General features: G+C 36.9%; 2 protein-coding genes and 1 long non-coding RNA gene across 3 annotated transcripts; 2 read left to right on the plus strand and 1 right to left on the minus strand.

The window, feature by feature from the left end:
• Window positions 1-255: 255 nt before the first annotated feature.
• Window positions 256-948, plus strand: LOC105640334 (uncharacterized). The gene has a single exon (XM_012224619.1). The coding sequence runs from the start codon at window positions 256-258 to the stop codon at window positions 946-948; it is 693 nt and encodes a 230-aa protein (XP_012080009.1).
• A 9,193-nt stretch (window positions 949-10,141) lies between these two features.
• Window positions 10,142-11,053, minus strand: LOC149493900 (uncharacterized). Its single transcript, XM_089726384.1, has 2 exons — window positions 10,739-11,053; window positions 10,142-10,618 (listed from the first exon to the last, which is right to left on the minus strand). Exons 1-2 carry the CDS (start codon window positions 11,051-11,053, stop codon window positions 10,142-10,144), a joined length of 792 nt encoding a protein of 263 aa, XP_089582510.1.
• Window positions 11,054-12,637: 1,584 nt separating this feature from the next.
• LOC119370344 (uncharacterized) lies at window positions 12,638-15,172 on the plus strand. The gene is made up of 2 exons (XR_005177884.2): window positions 12,638-13,261; window positions 13,425-15,172. It is a non-coding gene; the product is annotated as an uncharacterized LOC119370344 (long non-coding RNA).
• The last annotated feature ends 2,798 nt before the right edge of the window (window positions 15,173-17,970 follow it).

The raw sequence follows: 17,970 nt of genomic DNA on the forward strand, positions 1-17,970 counted from the left end.
GTAGTTCAATGGAGATGAGATTAAAATGTTTATTAGATTTTATTAAAATAATCATATTAGGTTTTATTTTACGCGATTTATTTAAAGTATTTAGATTCAACCTCATAATCATAGAAGTCTATTTGATAAAAATAATTAAAAAGCCTAATTAACTCTCGTTCCGTATGTGACAAGTTAAACTCACTCTTGTTCCGTTTGTAACAAGTTTTTTCCTATTGTTTTATATCTATCTATCATCGTTGTTGGTGATTCAACATGGCTGATTTTGGCAATCAAACATGCTCTATCGAGGAATTGTATGTGTGGCTGTCTATGGAGGAGAAGCAAAGTAGGCTGGAGTTGGCAGAGGATGGGGATAAGGGGGCGGAGGACACTAACGATTCACCATATTGTGTTGTTGGCCGATTATTAATAGAAAAGCCGGTTAACTTTATTGCTCTCAAAAATACCATTGCATCAGTATGGAGGCCAATCAAGAGAATGATAACAAAGGATTTGGGTAACAATGCATTTGTGTTCCAATTTATCCATCCGATGGATTTGGAACGAGTTGTGAAGTGTGGATTGTGGAACTTTTCTCAAAACTTACTGCTTTTGAAACACCTTCCAATCGATGTTGATACAAAACAGGTGGAAATCACTAAAATCGACTTTTGGTTTCAGATTCATAACATGCTGATAGGTTACAAGTCTAAGAGGCTTGGTAAGGAGGTCGGTAATTGCATTGGCACTTTTATTGAGGCTGATTCGAAGAATTTTACGGGCATTTGGAGGGAGTATATGAGGATCCGAGTGAGCCTTAATATCCATAAACCATTGAAGAGGAGGATGCAAATAAAGAAGGCGAGAGGAGACTGGATTTGGATCATATTCAAGTATGAAAGATTGTCTACTTTCTGTTTCTTCTATGGGATGCTTGGTCATTCTGACCGTTTTGCAAGATTCTAATTGATCATCCAGATTTTCGGAGAGATAAGGTTGCTTATGGGTCATGGATGAGAGCAGACAATCGGAAAACGTCGAATATAGGGGAAAGATGGTTGTTATTGGAGGCAACGATGGTTGGTGTATTAACCTATGGAGTAACAAGGATGCATCTACCCCTTGGAGTGATAAGGTTGACTAATAAAGACTGGAGCTAGGAGAGATAAGGTTGGTTGTAATTCAGCTATAAATCTGTCAATTATTCTTGGTTTGAATTAGTCTGGTGATAAGAGCTTTTAAGGGTGATAAGTTCTGTTACATGGGATAGAGTCTAGCAGATTGTTTTCCATTATTCTCGCCATTCAGTTGTAAAGTAGTCTATTTAAGTATACGACTACACAGTTATTTATTGTAAAAAAAAGGTATTAAATTAATACAAGCAATACACATTCTTTCTTTCTTCTTCTTAATTTCTTCGTGGTATCAGAGCGGGTTAATTTCCAAACCCTTCCAATGGCCTCCTTTTCTCTAAATGTGACAAACTTTGTTACCTTGAAACTCAAACAAACAAACTACCCCTTGTGGAGAGAGCAGATACTAAGCTTAGCTGAGAGCCAGGAGTTGTCAGATCATCTTGTGAAAGAATTCCCGGAGGCTCAGAAGTTTGTTGCTCCTCCTACACCAATTCCTGAAGATTATCAACCACAGCTTACAGATAATTTCAAAACATGGCAAAAGTCAAATCGCTTACTTCGCGGATGGATCTGTGGAACCCTAAGCGAAGAGTCGCTTGGAAACAATTTTCTCTGTTTGGGGGGCTTTGAAGGATGCTTATGCACAAGACTCCCAAGAGAGGGAATTTACCCTAAGACAATAATTGACTTATTTTCGCAAAGATGAAAATAAGACTATAGCAGAACATTTGCGTCTCTTCAAAGAGATTTGTGACAGTCTTGCCGCAATTGGCAAAATGGTACCCGATAACGAGAAGGTCTTTTGTCTTCTCACAAGCTTGGGACCCCAATATGAAACGTTCACCACCACAATGCTCAAACCACCACGTCCAACCTACAACGAATTAGTCTCTCAGCTGAAAAATTTAGATCAGCGGCGAAACTGGTTCTCAAGCTCATCTGACTCGACTTTGGATCAGATCTCCTCTCATGTCGCATTCTATGGAAATCGGCAGAAGCAGTTGAACTCTGGCTTAAATCGAGGCGGTTTTACCTCCCAGGGCCAAGGGTTCCAAGCGCAACAACAAAGTGGACAGACTCAATCCAAAGGAGCTTCAGGTTCTCAATGCCGACCACCACCAGCAGGTCAGCGACGTATGACAGCAGAAGAGCTGGAGCTGTATAAAGATGAAGTTTGCCAGTATTGTGAAAAACCCGGTCATGTTGCAAAAATCTACTGGTGGATTCCTAAAGCGTCACAAGAAACTCTTCCTTATGCTTTAGCTGCTCTGACTTTAGACAACGGAGTCGTGGATGCTGATTGGGTTGCTGATTCAGGAGCCTCGCATCATATGACAGGTAATAAATTTATGTTAGAAACTGTGACAGATTATTGTGGCTTAGACTCAATTACTATAGCTGATGGATCTTCTTTGCCTATAAACGGAGTATGTAATGCTTTCATTAAACAAAAATATAATTTACATGTTTCAGATGTTTTACTAGTTCCTGAGTTAAAACAAAACTTATTGTCTGTGAGTCAGTTAACTTGTTGTCTGTTGATTCTGAATTTACTAATGTGGCTGTTAATGTGAAGGACCGGAAAACGGGGCAGGTACTTCTCACAGGACCAAAGAAACATAATCTGTATAAATTGTCGAGTGCGCCCGAAGCTTATTTTTCCAATCGATTTAAAGCGGGTACTGCTGCAATTTGGCACCAAAGGCTGGGTCATCCTCAAGCTTCAGTTGTTTCTATTTTGAATAATAAACGTTTAATAGATGTTAGAGGTTCTTTGCAATTTAGCGATTTATGTGATAGTTGTCAAATAGGGAAAATGAGTAAATTTCCTTTTAGTTCTTCTATTCATTCTAGTTCTGCTGCCTTTGATAAAATCCACTGTGATTTGTGGGGTCCTGCGCCTGTTTTGTCCATTGCGAAATTTAAATTTTATGCATGTTTGGTTGATGATTTTACTAAATATTGTTGGATTATTCCATTAAAGCACAAGTCAGATTTCTTTGTTGTCTTTCTTGCTTTTGAAAAGTTTGTGTTACGTCAATTTGGTAAACAAATTAAGATTTTTCACTCAGATGGGGGAGGAGAGTTTGTTAACTCCAAATTATCTTCTCATTTTCTTGCCAATGGAATTACACATCAAATTTCTTGTCCATATACACCTGAACAAACAGGAATGGTTGAACGACGTCATCGAATTATTCGAGAATTAGGAATGACCATGTTATTTCACAGTCACTTGCCTTTATTTATGTGGGTTGAGGCATTCCAAACTGCTGTGTTTTTGATTAACAGGTTATCGTCTTCCTTCTTACATAATGAAACTCCTTTTTACATGTTAAATGGTTATAATTTTGAGTATAGTTCGTTGCGTGTTTTTGGGTCCAAGTGTTTTCCCTACATTTGGGACACTAGGCGACATAAATTGAGTCTTGCCTCTGTGTGTTTGTTGGGTATAGTGAAAAACATAAAGGTTACAAGTGTTATAATCCTAGAACTAGAAAGTTTATAATTTCAAGGAATGTAAGCTTTGATGAAAATGTGTTTCCGTTTAAGTTCTCCTCTACTGATCAGTTACATGCTTTACAGGTTATGAATCCTTGGATTCAATCGACCTCCAGTTCAGATTCGATTAAGCCCGATTGCACCTTATCTATTCCAGCATGTTCTGATGAGCTAGATGTCACAAGTTCAGCTGCTGGTTGTGTTTTACAAACACCAATAGCTATAAACAATGCTTTCTTGCTTCCGTCTTTGTCTTGTGATAACACTAATGAACCTGCTAATGTAGATGCCTCTGCCTCTGCTCCTGTTAATGTTGATGACTTGTTACCTATCTCTAATGTTTCACAGGAACTTCATCTTGGTGCTGGACATACAGAAGCAGCTGATGTACCTTCTAGTACAACTGAGATTTCTGCTCCAAGTGATACAGCTCTTCCTGCGCAAACAGCACAGACGCTCCAAGTGTTATAACTAGAGCAGCAGTCTGCGTCTTCGCAACAGGTGCTGCCACTGGATCAGCAGGCTGTACAGTCTGAAGTTATGCCGCAGGCATCAAATCAGCAGCTTGTTTCTGACCATAGTGAGTTTTCTCTTAAGGCTGAGCTACCTGTTGTTGAACCATCACATGCAGCTTCACCAGAAGGTATGGCTTTCGATAATTCTGCACCTACACATACTATGATTACACGGTCTAAATCTGGAATAGTTAAACCAAATCCGAAATATGCCTTGACTGTTGAGTTGTCTCCCATAATTCCGAAAGAACCAAAATCTGTTAAAGCTGCTATTGCACATGATGGGTGGCGTAATGCTATGATAGAAGAATTAGAAGCTTTACATAGAAATCATACTTGGCAATTAGTTCCTAAGCAAGATAATTTGAATGTCATAGGTTGTAAGTGGGTGTTTAAAGCTAAATTAAAACCTGATGGAACCTTAGATCGTCTTAAAGCCCGTCTAGTCGCTAAAGGTTTTCATCAACTTGATGGCATTGATTATACATAAACTTTTTCTCCTGTTATTAAACCTGGGACTATTCGAACTATTTTGTCTGTTGCTTTAGTTCGAAAATGGCCTATCCGGCAATTGGATGTTAAAAATGCTTTCTTGCATGGTTATATCACTGAGGATTTGTACATGGAGCAACCTCCTGGTATGAAAAATCCTGACAAACCTTCTTATGTCTGTAAGCTTCAGCGTGCTCTTTATGGTCTTAAGCAGGCTCCTCGGGCTTGGTTTGATCGGCTTAGTAAGTTTCTTTTGGATTATGGTTTTTATTGTAGTTTAGCTGACCCTTCTCTTTTTGTGTTTCATTCGTCGTCAGATATATTAGTTCTATTAATCTATGTTGATGATATGCTTCTTACGGGGTCTTCTTTAGATCTTGTTCAGTCCTTTATACAGGTTATGAGCTCTGAGTTTTTGCTGAAGGATCTGGGGACTATTCACCATTTTTTAGGGATTGAAGTACAACCCACTTCTTGTGGTCTTCATCTTTCTCAAACTCATTATGCTTACTCTATTCTGGAACAGGTGAATATGGTTTCTTGTCAACCGATGCCTACCCCCTTGGCCTTGAAAGGCTATCCAGATGCAGATTCTGAATTCCTTGCTGATCCTTGTCATTTTCGGGGTATTGTTGGGTCCTTACAGTATCTTACTTTGACACGACCTGATCTTTCATATAGTGTTAACTTTGTCTCCCAATTTATGCACTCTCCTACCATAGCACATTTCAAATGTGTTCGTCGCATCCTTCGATATTTGAAAGGAACGATACACTTCGGTTTACATCTTACTTCCACTACTTAACTTGATCTTTATGCTTTTTCATATTCTGATTGGGCAGGGTGTCCTGAGACACGACGTTCTACTACAAGGTATTGCACATTCTTAGGAGCAAATATCATCTCTTGGTGTGCTAAGAAGCAGTCTACTGTTGCCCGTTCCAGCACAGAGGCTGAGTACCGTGCCATGGCTCATACTGCCGCTGAACTCACTTGGCTTGGCTACATTTTGTCTGATCTTCGAGTTCCCTTGCGTCAACCTCCTATTTTATTTGGTGATAATATTAGTGCTTTGTTTTTAACTGCCAATCCTGTATTTCATGCTCGTAGTAAACATATAGAGTTAGACTATCATTATGTACGAGAACGGGTTGCCCAAGGAGCTCTTATTACCAGACATATTCCTTCCTCCTTACAGCTGGCTGATATTTTTACCAAGTCAGTACCCAAAGCTCGTCTTGCTTCTTTTCGTCACAAACTATGTCTCCACATTCGGCATAGTTTGAGGGGGGATATTAACTTATGGAGTAATAAGGATGCATCTACCCCTTGGAGTGATAAGGTTGACTAATAAAGACTGGAGCTAGGAGAGATAAGGTTGGTTGTAATTCAGCTATAAATCTGTCAATTATTCTTGGTTTGAATTAGTCTGGTGACAAGAGCTTTTAAGGGTGATAAGTTCTGTTACATGGGATAGAGTCTAGCAGATTGTTTTCCATTATTCTTGTCATTCAGTTGTAAAGTAGTCTATTTAAGTATACGACTACACAGTTATTTCTTGTAAAAAAAAAGGTATTAAAATTAATACGAGCAATACACATTCTTTCTTTCTTCTTCTTAATTTCTTCGTGGTGGCTAGCATAAGGAGGAAGTTGTCCCAATGGAATCTGATCCAGCTATATTTTCGGACTAGGACTCTTTTCAAAAATCTTCAAATCCCATAGTTGGCTTGGAAGTATTGTGTGATAAGGTAACTAATGATAGCGTGCATGGTAAGGAATGTATTGTCCTTAACCAGTTTAACAAGGAATATGTGGATGCGTTAATAGTGGTGGACCAAAAGTTTGGAAGGGGTGCAGCAAGAGATTGTGGGTGAGGTGGACAGTAATGAGGTTTTAGAAAACATAGAAGAGGCACGTCCTAGGGTCCAAGCCTGCCAAGCCCAATGAGTTCCTTATGCTGGAACTGTCGTGGGCTTGGGAACCCACAGACAGTTAATGAACTAAAAGACCTTGTGTCTTTAAAGGAGCCTAGTGTTGTGTTTCTCATGGAAGTTCTGGTGGGATGGACTAAGGTGGAGAAGGTTAGGAAGGTGTTGGGCTTTGTGGAGATTTTCATGGTTAATCCTGTTAGAAAAACAGAGTAGAACAGAGTTGCTGAAAAAAAAATAAAAAGAACTAAGAGGAATTTCAGCAAACCGCTGGTGTGCACAGAAAATGTGAGAGAAGAATCAGATACCTTTCCATTCATCAAATGCTCTTTAAATACAATCACAGCATAACCAAATCCCAAATTACGTGGACACAAATTATCTCACGTCAACAAGAAAATAGGGAATCAAATAACAAATATTGACTTATTAAAACAGAAAATTAATATCACTAACTAAAAATAGATAACGTGCAGAGATACTTTGCATTACTCTCTAACATACTCCTCCTTAATGCAAAAATCCATAACTCCTAGCTTGTCTCTGAGATATGCAAACTTCTCAAAAGTAAGAGCCTTTGTAAACAAATCAGCTACTTGCTCTCTTGTATTGCAAAACTCTAGCTGAATACTTCCTTCTGCAACTTGCTCTCTTATAAAATGATGGCGAATATCAATGTGTCTTGTTCTTTGGTGATGAACTGGATTTTTCGCCATCGAAATTGTGGACTGATTATCACAAAAAATGATTGTTGCTTCTTTCTGCTCAATCTTCATATCTTGCAAAATTCGTCTAAGCCAAACTACTTGACAAGCTGCTGCAGTGACAGCCATATATTCGGCTTCCGAAGACGACAAAGCTATAGATGGTTGTTTTCTTGAGCTCTAGGATATGGCACTAGACCCAAGCAAGAACAAATATCCTGTAGTACTTTTACGGTCATCCAAAGAACCTGCCCAATCACTGTCAGAAAAACCATACAGTTTAAAATTTTTTGAGCTAACATAGAACAACCCATGAGAAGAGGTTCCCTTCAAGTATCTTAAAACTCTTTTCGCAGCACCAAAATGAACCTTGTTTGGACTCTGCATAAACCTTGAAAGGAGACTGGTTGCTTGCAAAATATCCGGACGACTCTTCGTTAAATAAAGCAGACTTCCCACCAAACTCCAATATAACTGAGAATCTACTTTCTCTTCTCCATCATCCAAGTAATATTTATGGTTTGTGATCATTGGAGTTGTGACTGAATTGCAATCTTTCATATTATATTTAGAAAGGAGATCATTCACATATTTTTGTTGTGAAATGAAAATTCCAGCCTTACACTGGCTCACTTCCAATCCCAAAAAATAACTCATCAAGCCCAAATCAGTCATATCAAATTCAGTCACCATAATCTTCTTAAATTCATTGAATAACTCAATGCTATTTCCTGTATAGATTAAGTCATCCACATAAAGGCAAATGATCAACACCTCATTGTCTGCTTTTCTCTTAACATACAACGTGGGCTCGCTTGCACTCTTTTGGAAGCCATTTTTACAAAAATATGCGTCAATCCTCCCATACCAGGCCCTCAGTGCTTGCTTGAGGCCGTAGAGAGCTTTCTTTAATTTGTACACTTTCTTTTCTTCACCAACAATTTCATAGCCCTTAGGTTGCTGCACATACACTTCTTCTAAAATACCATTTAAAAAGGCTGATTTTACATCAAACTGAAAAACTTTCCAGTTAAAATAAGCAGCAATAGCAAGAGTAGTTCGAATCGTGTCAAACCTTGCTACTAGAGAGAACGTTTCTTCAAAATCAATGCCTTCATGCTGCATGTATCCAAGTGCGACTAACCGAGCTTTGTATCTCTGAATAGACTCATCTGGCCTGTATTTCAGCTTGTACACCCATTTCAGCCCCACTACTTCTTTACCGAATGGCAAGTCAACCAACTCCCATGTTTTGTTTTTTTCTAATGCATTCATCTCCTCATCCATTGCATTTTGCCATTCTGCAATTTTTGTTGCTTCTTCAAACTTGCTTGGTTCTTGATAGACCACAAGATAACATTCATCAAGTTGTCCATAAATCTCTTGTAGAGATCTCCATTTCCGTGGAGGGGTACTTGTTAAAGACGATGATGTTGAACTAGAAGGACTGGAAATAGGAGTATTTGAGAAAGAAGAATCTGAAACACCATTGTTGCCTTCATTTTGAATTTGTTCAGGGACAAAATCCTCATCATTTGGAAATACATTTACTCCTGGCTGCACCTCACTCCAAATCCATACACTTTTCTCATCAAAAACAACATCACGACTTATTAGCAATTTTTTTGAAAGAGGATCATGGAAGCGATACCCTTTAGTTTCCATACTGTACCCCACAAATATGCATTTCACACTGTTTTCATCAAGTTTTCCTCTCTTTTGAGATGGCACCAACACATAAGCAACACAACCAAAGATTTTAAAGTGTTTTACCTTTGGTTTCCATCCATTCCAAGCCTCAAAAGGTGTTTGATTTGATAGGGCTGATGTAGAACTTCGGTTCAAAATATAGGCAGCAGTATGAATGGCTTCTGCCCAAAAGCTTTTTGGAAGACTTTTGGCTTTCAACATACTCTTGGCCATCTCCACAAGACTTCTGTTTTTCCTCTCCGCCACACCATTCTGTTGGGGAGTATAACTGGCTGTAAGCTGCCTCTGAATTCCAAGATCTTCACAGAATTTGTCAAATTCTACAGAGACAAATTCACCTCCACGATCTGTTCGCAAGATCTTTACTGCATTGCCGCTTTGTTTTTCGATCAAGCTTTTAAATTTCTTGAATGTTGACAGCGTCTCTGATTTTTCTTTAAGAAAGAAAACCCAAGTCATTCGGCTATAATCATCAACAAAGACAATAAAGTACCTACTGCCATTAAGAGACAAAGTGCGCATCGGACCGCAAACGTCGGCATGTATAAGTTCAGCTGTTTCAAAAGCTCTCCTGCTTTTGCCCTTGGGAAAAGAGTCTCTATGATGTTTCCCAATCACACAACTTTCACACACGTCACCAACAGAATTTATGACAGGTAATCCATCCACCAAATTATTTTTAGACATTAAACTCAAGCTGTTAAAGTTTAAATGTCCATACCTGTGATGCCACAACCAATCATCATCTTCCAATGACACTGCTAATGCTTTTTGTTGGTCATCAAAATCAAGTGGAAATATATTATTTTTGCTCATTGGAACGCGAAATAACATATTCTTTTTTGTTTTATCTGAAAACACAGTGCAAGAGAAATCTTCAAAAAGGAGTGAATACCCTTTTCTCATAAATTGACCAACACTCAAAAGGCTTGAATCCAAATCAGGCACATATAGAACATCTCTAATCTCACAATCATTCAACTTCACGATCCCTTTACCATGAACTTGACGAACCGTTCCATCTTCTGTTTTAATGTTGGATTTGAAGGACTTATCCACACTAACAAAAGCCTCCAGATTAGCAGTCACGTGCTTACTGCTACCACTATCCATATACCACACATTAGAATCACATTTTCTGGTAGCAAAAGCAGCAAGAAATAAACTCTCTCATTCATCATTATTTTCTTGCTCAACTAGATTAGCCTGATTTTCTTTTAGCCGGCAATTCTTTGCTATGTGACCTTGTTTCCCGCAATTATAACATGTAAAATTACGGAAACGAGTTTCACCTTTATTACTTTCAGTGTTGTGATTCTGACTCTGGCCACCGGCTCGTCCCCCTCTATAACCTCTGCCTCCTCTTCTTCCTCGTGAAGAATGTCCACCACGACTGCTATGGCTATTGCCATTATTCTCTGCTTCTTTAGATAGCTGCAATTTAGTGTGAAAAAGTTTTTCTGTGTCACCTTCTTCGTAACCACAATGCCTGTCTTCATGGGATTGTAAAGAACCCATCAACTCATCAATAGACAGGATACTTAAATCCTTCGATTCTTCGATTGTAGCAATGGCAGATTCATATTTTCTGGGCAAACTCCTTAAAATCTTCTCCACAACCTTTTGATCTGACAACTCCTCCCCGTACTTTCACATTTGGTTTACAACTTCCATAACTCTGTTGAAGTATTCATGCATGGACTCACCATCCTTCATAACAAAGCAATCAAACTTTCTACGAAGTGTCTGCAGCTTTACTGTAACTACCTTCTCTACACCTTGGTAGTTATTCCGGAGTATATCCCATGTTGCTTTCGCTTTTGTTGCAGCAGAAATTCTCGGGAAAATAGCATCATCTACAGCTTGTTGGATGAGGAAAAGAGCTTTATTATCTTTCTTCAGTAATTCTTTAAGAATTTCTATAGATGCTCTTTCGTTGTAGCCATTCTCTACGAAATCCCATAACTCTTGGGAGAGAAAAAGAGTTTTCATTTTGATACTCCAAATATCATAGTTGGCGATTCCTCGAAGAATTGGAACAGAAGGTTGTGAGAGATTAATTCCCACTGAATTACAAACCATCTGGAAGGGAACCTGGGACCTATTAGTAAAACAGATTAATTCCTCGGAGTATAACCCGGGCTCTGATACCAGATGTTAGAAAAATAGAGTAGAACAGAGTTGCTGAAAAAAAAATAGAAAGAACTAAGAGGAATTTCAGCAAACCGCTGGTGTGCACAGAAAATGTGAGAGAAGAATCAGATACCTTTCCATTCATCAAATACTCTTTAAATACAATCACAGCATAACCAAATCTCAAATTACGTGGACACAAATTATCTCACATCAACAAGAAAATAGGGAATCAAATAACAAATATTGACTTATTAAAACAGAAAATTAATATCACTAACTAAAAATAGATAATGTGCAGAGATACTTTGCATTACTCTCTAACAAATCCAGTAGGGCATAGTGGAGGTTTAGCACTACTTTGGAAGGACAAACAAAGTTGTTCATTAATTAGCTATAGCCAGAATCATATTAACGTGAAAATTGATATCGTCGGTATTGCACCATTATGTTTCACAAGATTTTATGGAATTCCATATCATAACCATAGAAGGAGGTCTTAGCAGTTACTTGAGTCGCTTAAATGTAAGTCTTCGCTTCCACGGGTTATGGCAGTGGACTTTAACGATTTCCTTAGTCATTCAGAGAAGGAAGGACAGATCAATCACCTAGCTTAACTTATTCAGGGATTTAGCGAAGCGGATGATAATTGTGAACTTGTTGACATGAGTTTTGTGGGAAATCCATTCACCTGGGAATGTGGAAGAGATACTGTGGCATGGGTCAGATAGAGGCTGGATAGAGCCCTTAGCTCACAGACCTGGAATAGTTTATTTCCTAATGCACGTCTCTTTCATCTTAAGGTGGCAGGTAGTGATCATAGTGCTTTGTTTCTACAGTTGGGTGTGTCTTTTATTCGTTACATTAAAAGACCATTCAGGTTTGAAAATGTTTGGTTATAGGAGCCAAATTTTCAGGAAGTGGTTCGGGGGGCTTGGATGGTTGGATCTGGCTTGGAATTAGGAAATCAGATTCAATAATGCGGAGACTTTTTGAAGAAGTGGGGTGATTAGAGGCTTTTGTTTTTTTGCAAGAAGCTTAAAGAGAGTCGGGAGCAAATGACGAAGCACAAGAATAAAAGTGATGTGGTCTCAGTACAATTACACCAAACTGCTAAGGATGCATATATGGAGGTTTTACGTCAACAACAAATTTATTGGCAACAACGTGCTAAGCAACATTGATTGCAAGAAGGGGACAGAAATACTAAGTACTTTCATACGATGGCTTCTATACATTGTAAGAAAAGTACAGTGATGCAACTGCAGGATTCATTAGGTAATTAGCTATCTTGGGAAAATGGACTTGGGGACCATATTGTGCGAGTTTACAATCAATTATTTACTTTGGAGAAAGGTGATGACGAGACGGTGCTGGAGTGTGTTAAGGAGAAAGTGTAGCCGTTTCATAACGATCTTCTAGCACAACCTTTTAGTGGTCATGAGATTCGGGAAGCTATGAAAGGTATGCACCCAGATAAAGCTCCAGGGCTGGATGGCTTAAACCCAGCGTTTTTTCAGTGTTTTTGGCATATTGTGGATATCATGACAGCATGTCTTGCATTCTTAAGTTCGGATGGTGAATTACTAGGTAAAAATCAAATAAATATTATTTTATTGCCAAAAAAAGGTAATCCTCGATTTGTTTCTGATATAAGACCGATTTCACTATGCAATGATGTTGATAAGATTGTTAGCAAAGCCTTGGCTAACAGAATGAAGTTGTGTCTTGTTGATATTATATCTGATAGCCAGAGCGTTTTTGTTTCGAGTTAGTCTATAATTGATAATATCATGATTTGCTTTTGAGGTTAGGCACTTTTGGAAAAGGAAAATGCAGGGTAAAGTTGGGGTGGTTGCACTTAAAACGGACATGAGTAAAGCCTATGACACGGTGGAATGGGGTTTTCTTCGGCGATGAATGATTAAGCCTGGCTTCTCAGTGGATTGGGTGGATAAAATCATGCGGCTGGTTACTACGGTTAAATATAATACTTTGCATGATGGCTGTAAGTATGGTCCAGTTATTCTAGGATGGGGTTTTACGACAAGGAGATCCAATTTCCCCATATTTATTTATCATATGCACCGAAGCTCTTTCTACGCTTTTGGAAAAATTTCAGTCTGCAGGACAGCTCCATGGTTGTCAAGTAGTGAGGTCGGCTCCTATGATTTCCCATTTGTTTTTTGCTGATGACACTTTTTTTTTTTTAGAGCAATTCTCCCTGAGGCTTATGTTTTTAAGCATTGTCTCTTACTCTATTAGAACGCTTCGGGACAATTGGTAAACTTTAATAAGTCTGAAATTTATTTTAGTGCAGATACTGACACCAGTTGTCAGGAGGAGATTTGTGGTCTGTTGGGAGTCAAATGTGGAGTGCAAGCTTCGAATTATCTGGGCCTCCCGTCAATAGTAGGAAGAAAGAAGAAAGATGTCTTTTCGTTCGTAATAGACAAGGTAGTGAAGAAACTCAGTGGGTGGGGGAGAAAAGTTGCTTTCGCAGGCTGGAAAAGAAATATTACTAAAGTACGTCGCACAGGCGATTTCGAATTATCTTATGAATGTATTCTTGCTTCCATTGGAAGTTGTTGATACTATAGAAAAATCCATGAACAGATTTTGGTGGAGAAGTGATGGGGAAAGCGGTTCAAGAATCCACTGGTTTTCTTGGACAAAGTTATGTCGGTTGAAGGAAGATGGTGTCTTCTATCTCAGTTGGATGCTTTAGTCTCCAGATTGTATCGTGCTCGATATTATGCTGTTGTTCCCTTACTTCAAGTGAAAATGGGTTCTAACTCAAGTTTCATATGGCATAGCATTCATGAAAGTCTTGATTTATTGCAGAACGGGTGTGTGCATCGTATCGGAAATGGTCGGCATACTCCTGTCTATGGTTATCCATGGCTACAAAACATAGTTAGTCCATATGTGACATCTGAGAATACATGGGGTATGGAGGAAATTTATGTGGCAGATTTGATGGTAAGGGGGAGGCGGACATAGGATGAGGAGGGTTTGGTTTCTCTTGTTACGAGTTTAAAAAAAGCATTAATAAAACAAATGCCGTTGAGTACAATGGACAAAAATGATGGATGGATGTGGTGATGGGGTAGCAAAGGTTCGTATACAGTTGGTAGTGGCTATCAGATTCTCTATAAAGAAAGGCAGGTCCAGAGCTCCATTGGTGGGAATCTATGGAGTGCGTTTGGAAATGTGATGTGCCAAGCAAAATTAAAAATTTTATTTAGAAGCTGTTGTCGGTTGCCTGCCAGTTTTAGTAGCCTTGAAATCACGGCATATAGTAGTGGAAACCAAATGTCCATCGTGTGGTGTTGAGGAGGAAAATGCTTTGCATTTTATTTGGAATTGGCAGGTGGCGCAACAAACATGGTGTCAATCCTCTGTTGGGTGGTGGACAGGGGTCCAAAATGTGCATGCATGGATATCTACAGTGCTAACTAATGTACCTAGGAATGGCCTCAATTCAGTCTTTACTATAGCCTGGGAGTTATGGTGGAACAGGAACCAACTGGTTTGGAATAATAAACCAACAGGTGCAAGTGTTATCTTAAGAAGGGCTATGAATTGTGTGCATGAATGGCAGGTGGCCAAGCAAAATAATGTTGCTTTGGGTTTGTCATGTGTTCATAGGTATCCTAAGTGGATTGCCCCTGCTGAAGGTAATGTGAAGCTAAATATTAATGCAGCATGGAGTGAGGATAGCAGGAGAGCTAGGATTGGTTAGCTATTGCGTGACAGGATGAGGGGTTAGTTGGGAGGTGGAAGCTGTGTGTTTGAGGGTGTTATTTCAGCAGTTATGGTTGAGTTGATGGGCTTGAGGGAGGCATTGAGCTGGCTTAAAAACCAAGGGTGTACAAGCCATATTGAAGTGGAAAGTGATTGCCTCGTAGCTTTACAGGCTATTAAGAATTCAGTTTCTATTATTTCTTATTTTGATGCTTTAGTTCATGATTGTAGAACTCTATTGGATGAGTTCAATTCATTATCACTTTTGTTTGCTAAGAAATCAGCAAATCAATGCCCTCACAGCTTAGCGAGGGCAGCTAATTATTTGTCTGGTTTGTTGGAGTAGGGTCCTGTCCCTCTAGCTTTTATTCAAGATGTTTTGATTTTTGATGCCAATAATATATAAACTGCAGTTCATTCAAAAAAAAAAGAAAAAAAGAAAAAAAACCTAATACTCATAAAGTTCAAGACATTTGGTTTAAGCAAGATAAACATATTAAGTTTATTTTAGGCCAATGAATTTAAAATATCTATCTTTTTATTTATTTTACTCAACTCTAGATTAATGGTTTTCTTAAATCCTATATCTCTCTTTAGATTAACGGCCCTCAACAATTTATATGTCCACCCATTTAGTTTGACGGTTTAATCTATATGTCAAGACCAGCTTCGTACCTTATAAATAAATAATTCAGTTCGATTACTCGTTTTCTAATTTTGGTAATTCAGCTAAATTTTTGTTTTTGTTTTTTTAGTGCGTTTCTGGATTTAGTAACTGAAATTAAATTTTTGTAGTTTGGTATCATATGATGTTATAGTTTTTCGTTTGGTTCGGTTAAACTCAATGCTTTCCAAGAGTAGCAATATATATATATATATATATATATATGCTCAATTTAGGAGATGTTAGCAATATTATTATACCATTTTAGTTAGCTTGGTTGGTAGCTTAGTAGTCAATGGATAATTAGTAATTAAGTGATTTATGTTATGTATTTGTACATATACCCTTAACATTAATGAAAATAATAAGTGAGAAATTATTCATTCGATCACAAATCGAACTCAAACTCTATAAACTTTGCAATTTTACTATATTTTAATATTTCTATCAATTTTACTTAAATTTCTAACTTTTTATAACAATAACACCCTCAATTACAACTAAATATAAAATTATAAATAAAAAAAGCAATTTCATCCCTTTTTAAAAATATTAGCTCAAAAGATCGAAATATATTTTAAGATATTATCTTTATTTTTTCACTTAATTTTTATTGTGTTATAACCACAAATTTTTTAAAACTGACGAATTAATTTGGTTTAATGATAATAAAATATCATTATAAATTTGACTCCTAACATAAGTCAATTTATCTTTTATACTTTAGTTGGCTATACTATTTTATTGTGGAATAAATTTAAAAAATAAACAATAAAATTAAAACTATAAAATCCTTTGAATATTAATTATATTCACATCTAGTGGCATGGGTAGCACGTTTGTAGATTTAAAAATATAAATATTTGAGACATGTACAATTAAAATAATTAAAAAATTATTTATTTAGTTTGTATTAAATGAACAATAACTTAGACTATATTATCAATCAAAAATTTAAATGAAGTAGGATTTTTTTATCATTAAAGTATATATAATATGTAAATAAAATATGTAATTGAAAAATAAATTTTGATTAATTTAATTTTTATGCCATGCTTTGGGATTTTTCAATAAGTAGCAGACTAGTGAAATATTTTCAAATTTAATCCATATAACATCCACGGGGCAGACTAGTAAAATTTTTTTCAGTGTTACATGATTTCAATTTTTATTAGACCAAAAGAAGAAAATAATAAATCTTGACCAAACTCATCCTAGCAAAACTAAAAATATATACAGGCTCAAAATTGAAGTTTTTATTATAAAATAATATAAAACTAGAGAGAAGAAATAGAATCTTACTAGAGTCGTACACAAATTAGGAAGATAGAGTTCGCAATAATTAAGAATACAGACTTCTAGCCCATATATAATATCCACTTATCTCATAACACTATCTCTTATATGTCCATTCTTCAAAGAATACGTCTCATTAAAATCTTATTGAATGAAAAAGAGTACATTATTCTTTTTTTCTAAATACGGGTTGAAATACTGCCTCTTTAAAGACTTTTACCAGCAAAATCCAATGGAAAAAATCTTGGTTAAAGAGAAAAAGAGTACAGTGCGTATTTGCTTTTCCTCATAAAAATAGATCTTGAAATATTTGAGTTTATGCATTCTAATTTTGTAAAGCATCGATCCTTCAAAATTTGTAGTAGAAAGCTTGTAGCAAAAAACTTGCAGTAGAAAGTGCTAATAAATCAACAATGTTATCATTTGCGTGGTTGAACTTCTGTCATCATTCTTTTGTAGATCATGAGCAAAAGAAGTTTGTAATATATGCTCTTCTTATTTTCCTTGATATATCATTTCTTTAAGAGAGATGAGTGTACGAAATATTATCTCCAAATATTAAAGGAATTTCCCTAAGGATAAATAGACTGCACGTACTTCGAACAAACACAATCCTATCTTTCTTCATAAGTTGCTAAAATTTCTACATGGCTAAAAGAAGTAGTAATATTTCATTTCTTGAATGTCATGAAATAATTGTACCTCCACATGTGAATGGATGACTTGTTTATGATCTAACATAATATGGATTAAACAAGTAACCTGCATTTTCGTAACCAATCAAAACTGATTTTGACATGTTAGTTATAATATAACTCATATATATCGTGTCATAGAGATGTTAAAATATATGTTTAACTCCATTGAATTTCTTTATATTCAAGAAGAATTAAATCTTGCTAATTAAAATTTACAAAAATCAAGTCAAGTTTGAGTAACAAGATATATTAGCACTTTTATTGCACTAAGATGTGGTACTTTAGGACCAAGAGTTCTTCATAATTTTCTCAAAGTGAAAAATGGTCATCTTCTCATCAAGTAACCTCGCTGTTATCCACATAAAATCATTTGAATAAATTAGTCATATATGTGGATTTATTGACAAAATTTTATTTATGAAATGCTCGATCTTCAAGTCGAGACAAAATTTTATAATTCC

The sequence above is a fragment of the Jatropha curcas genome, chromosome 9, assembly GCF_041381405.1.
Source record: "Jatropha curcas cultivar XTBG-Jc1 chromosome 9, XTBG_Jcur_1.0, whole genome shotgun sequence".
NCBI lineage: Eukaryota > Viridiplantae > Streptophyta > Magnoliopsida > Malpighiales > Euphorbiaceae > Jatropha > Jatropha curcas.

What these genes read in the sequence shown, in the direction of transcription:
- LOC105640334 (XM_012224619.1), top strand. Translation starts at nt 256, where the DNA reads ATGGCTGATTTTGGCAATCAAACATGCTCTATCGAGGAATTGTATGTG.
- LOC149493900 (XM_089726384.1), bottom strand. Translation starts at nt 11,053, where the DNA reads ATGGTTTGTAATTCAGTGGGAATTAATCTCTCACAACCTTCTGTTCCA. An exon ending in ACTACCAAGGTGTAGAGAAG is followed by an intron (nt 10,619 to 10,738) that starts GTAGTTACAGTA and finishes CAAATGTGAAAG; the next exon opens with TACGGGGAGGAGTTGTCAGA.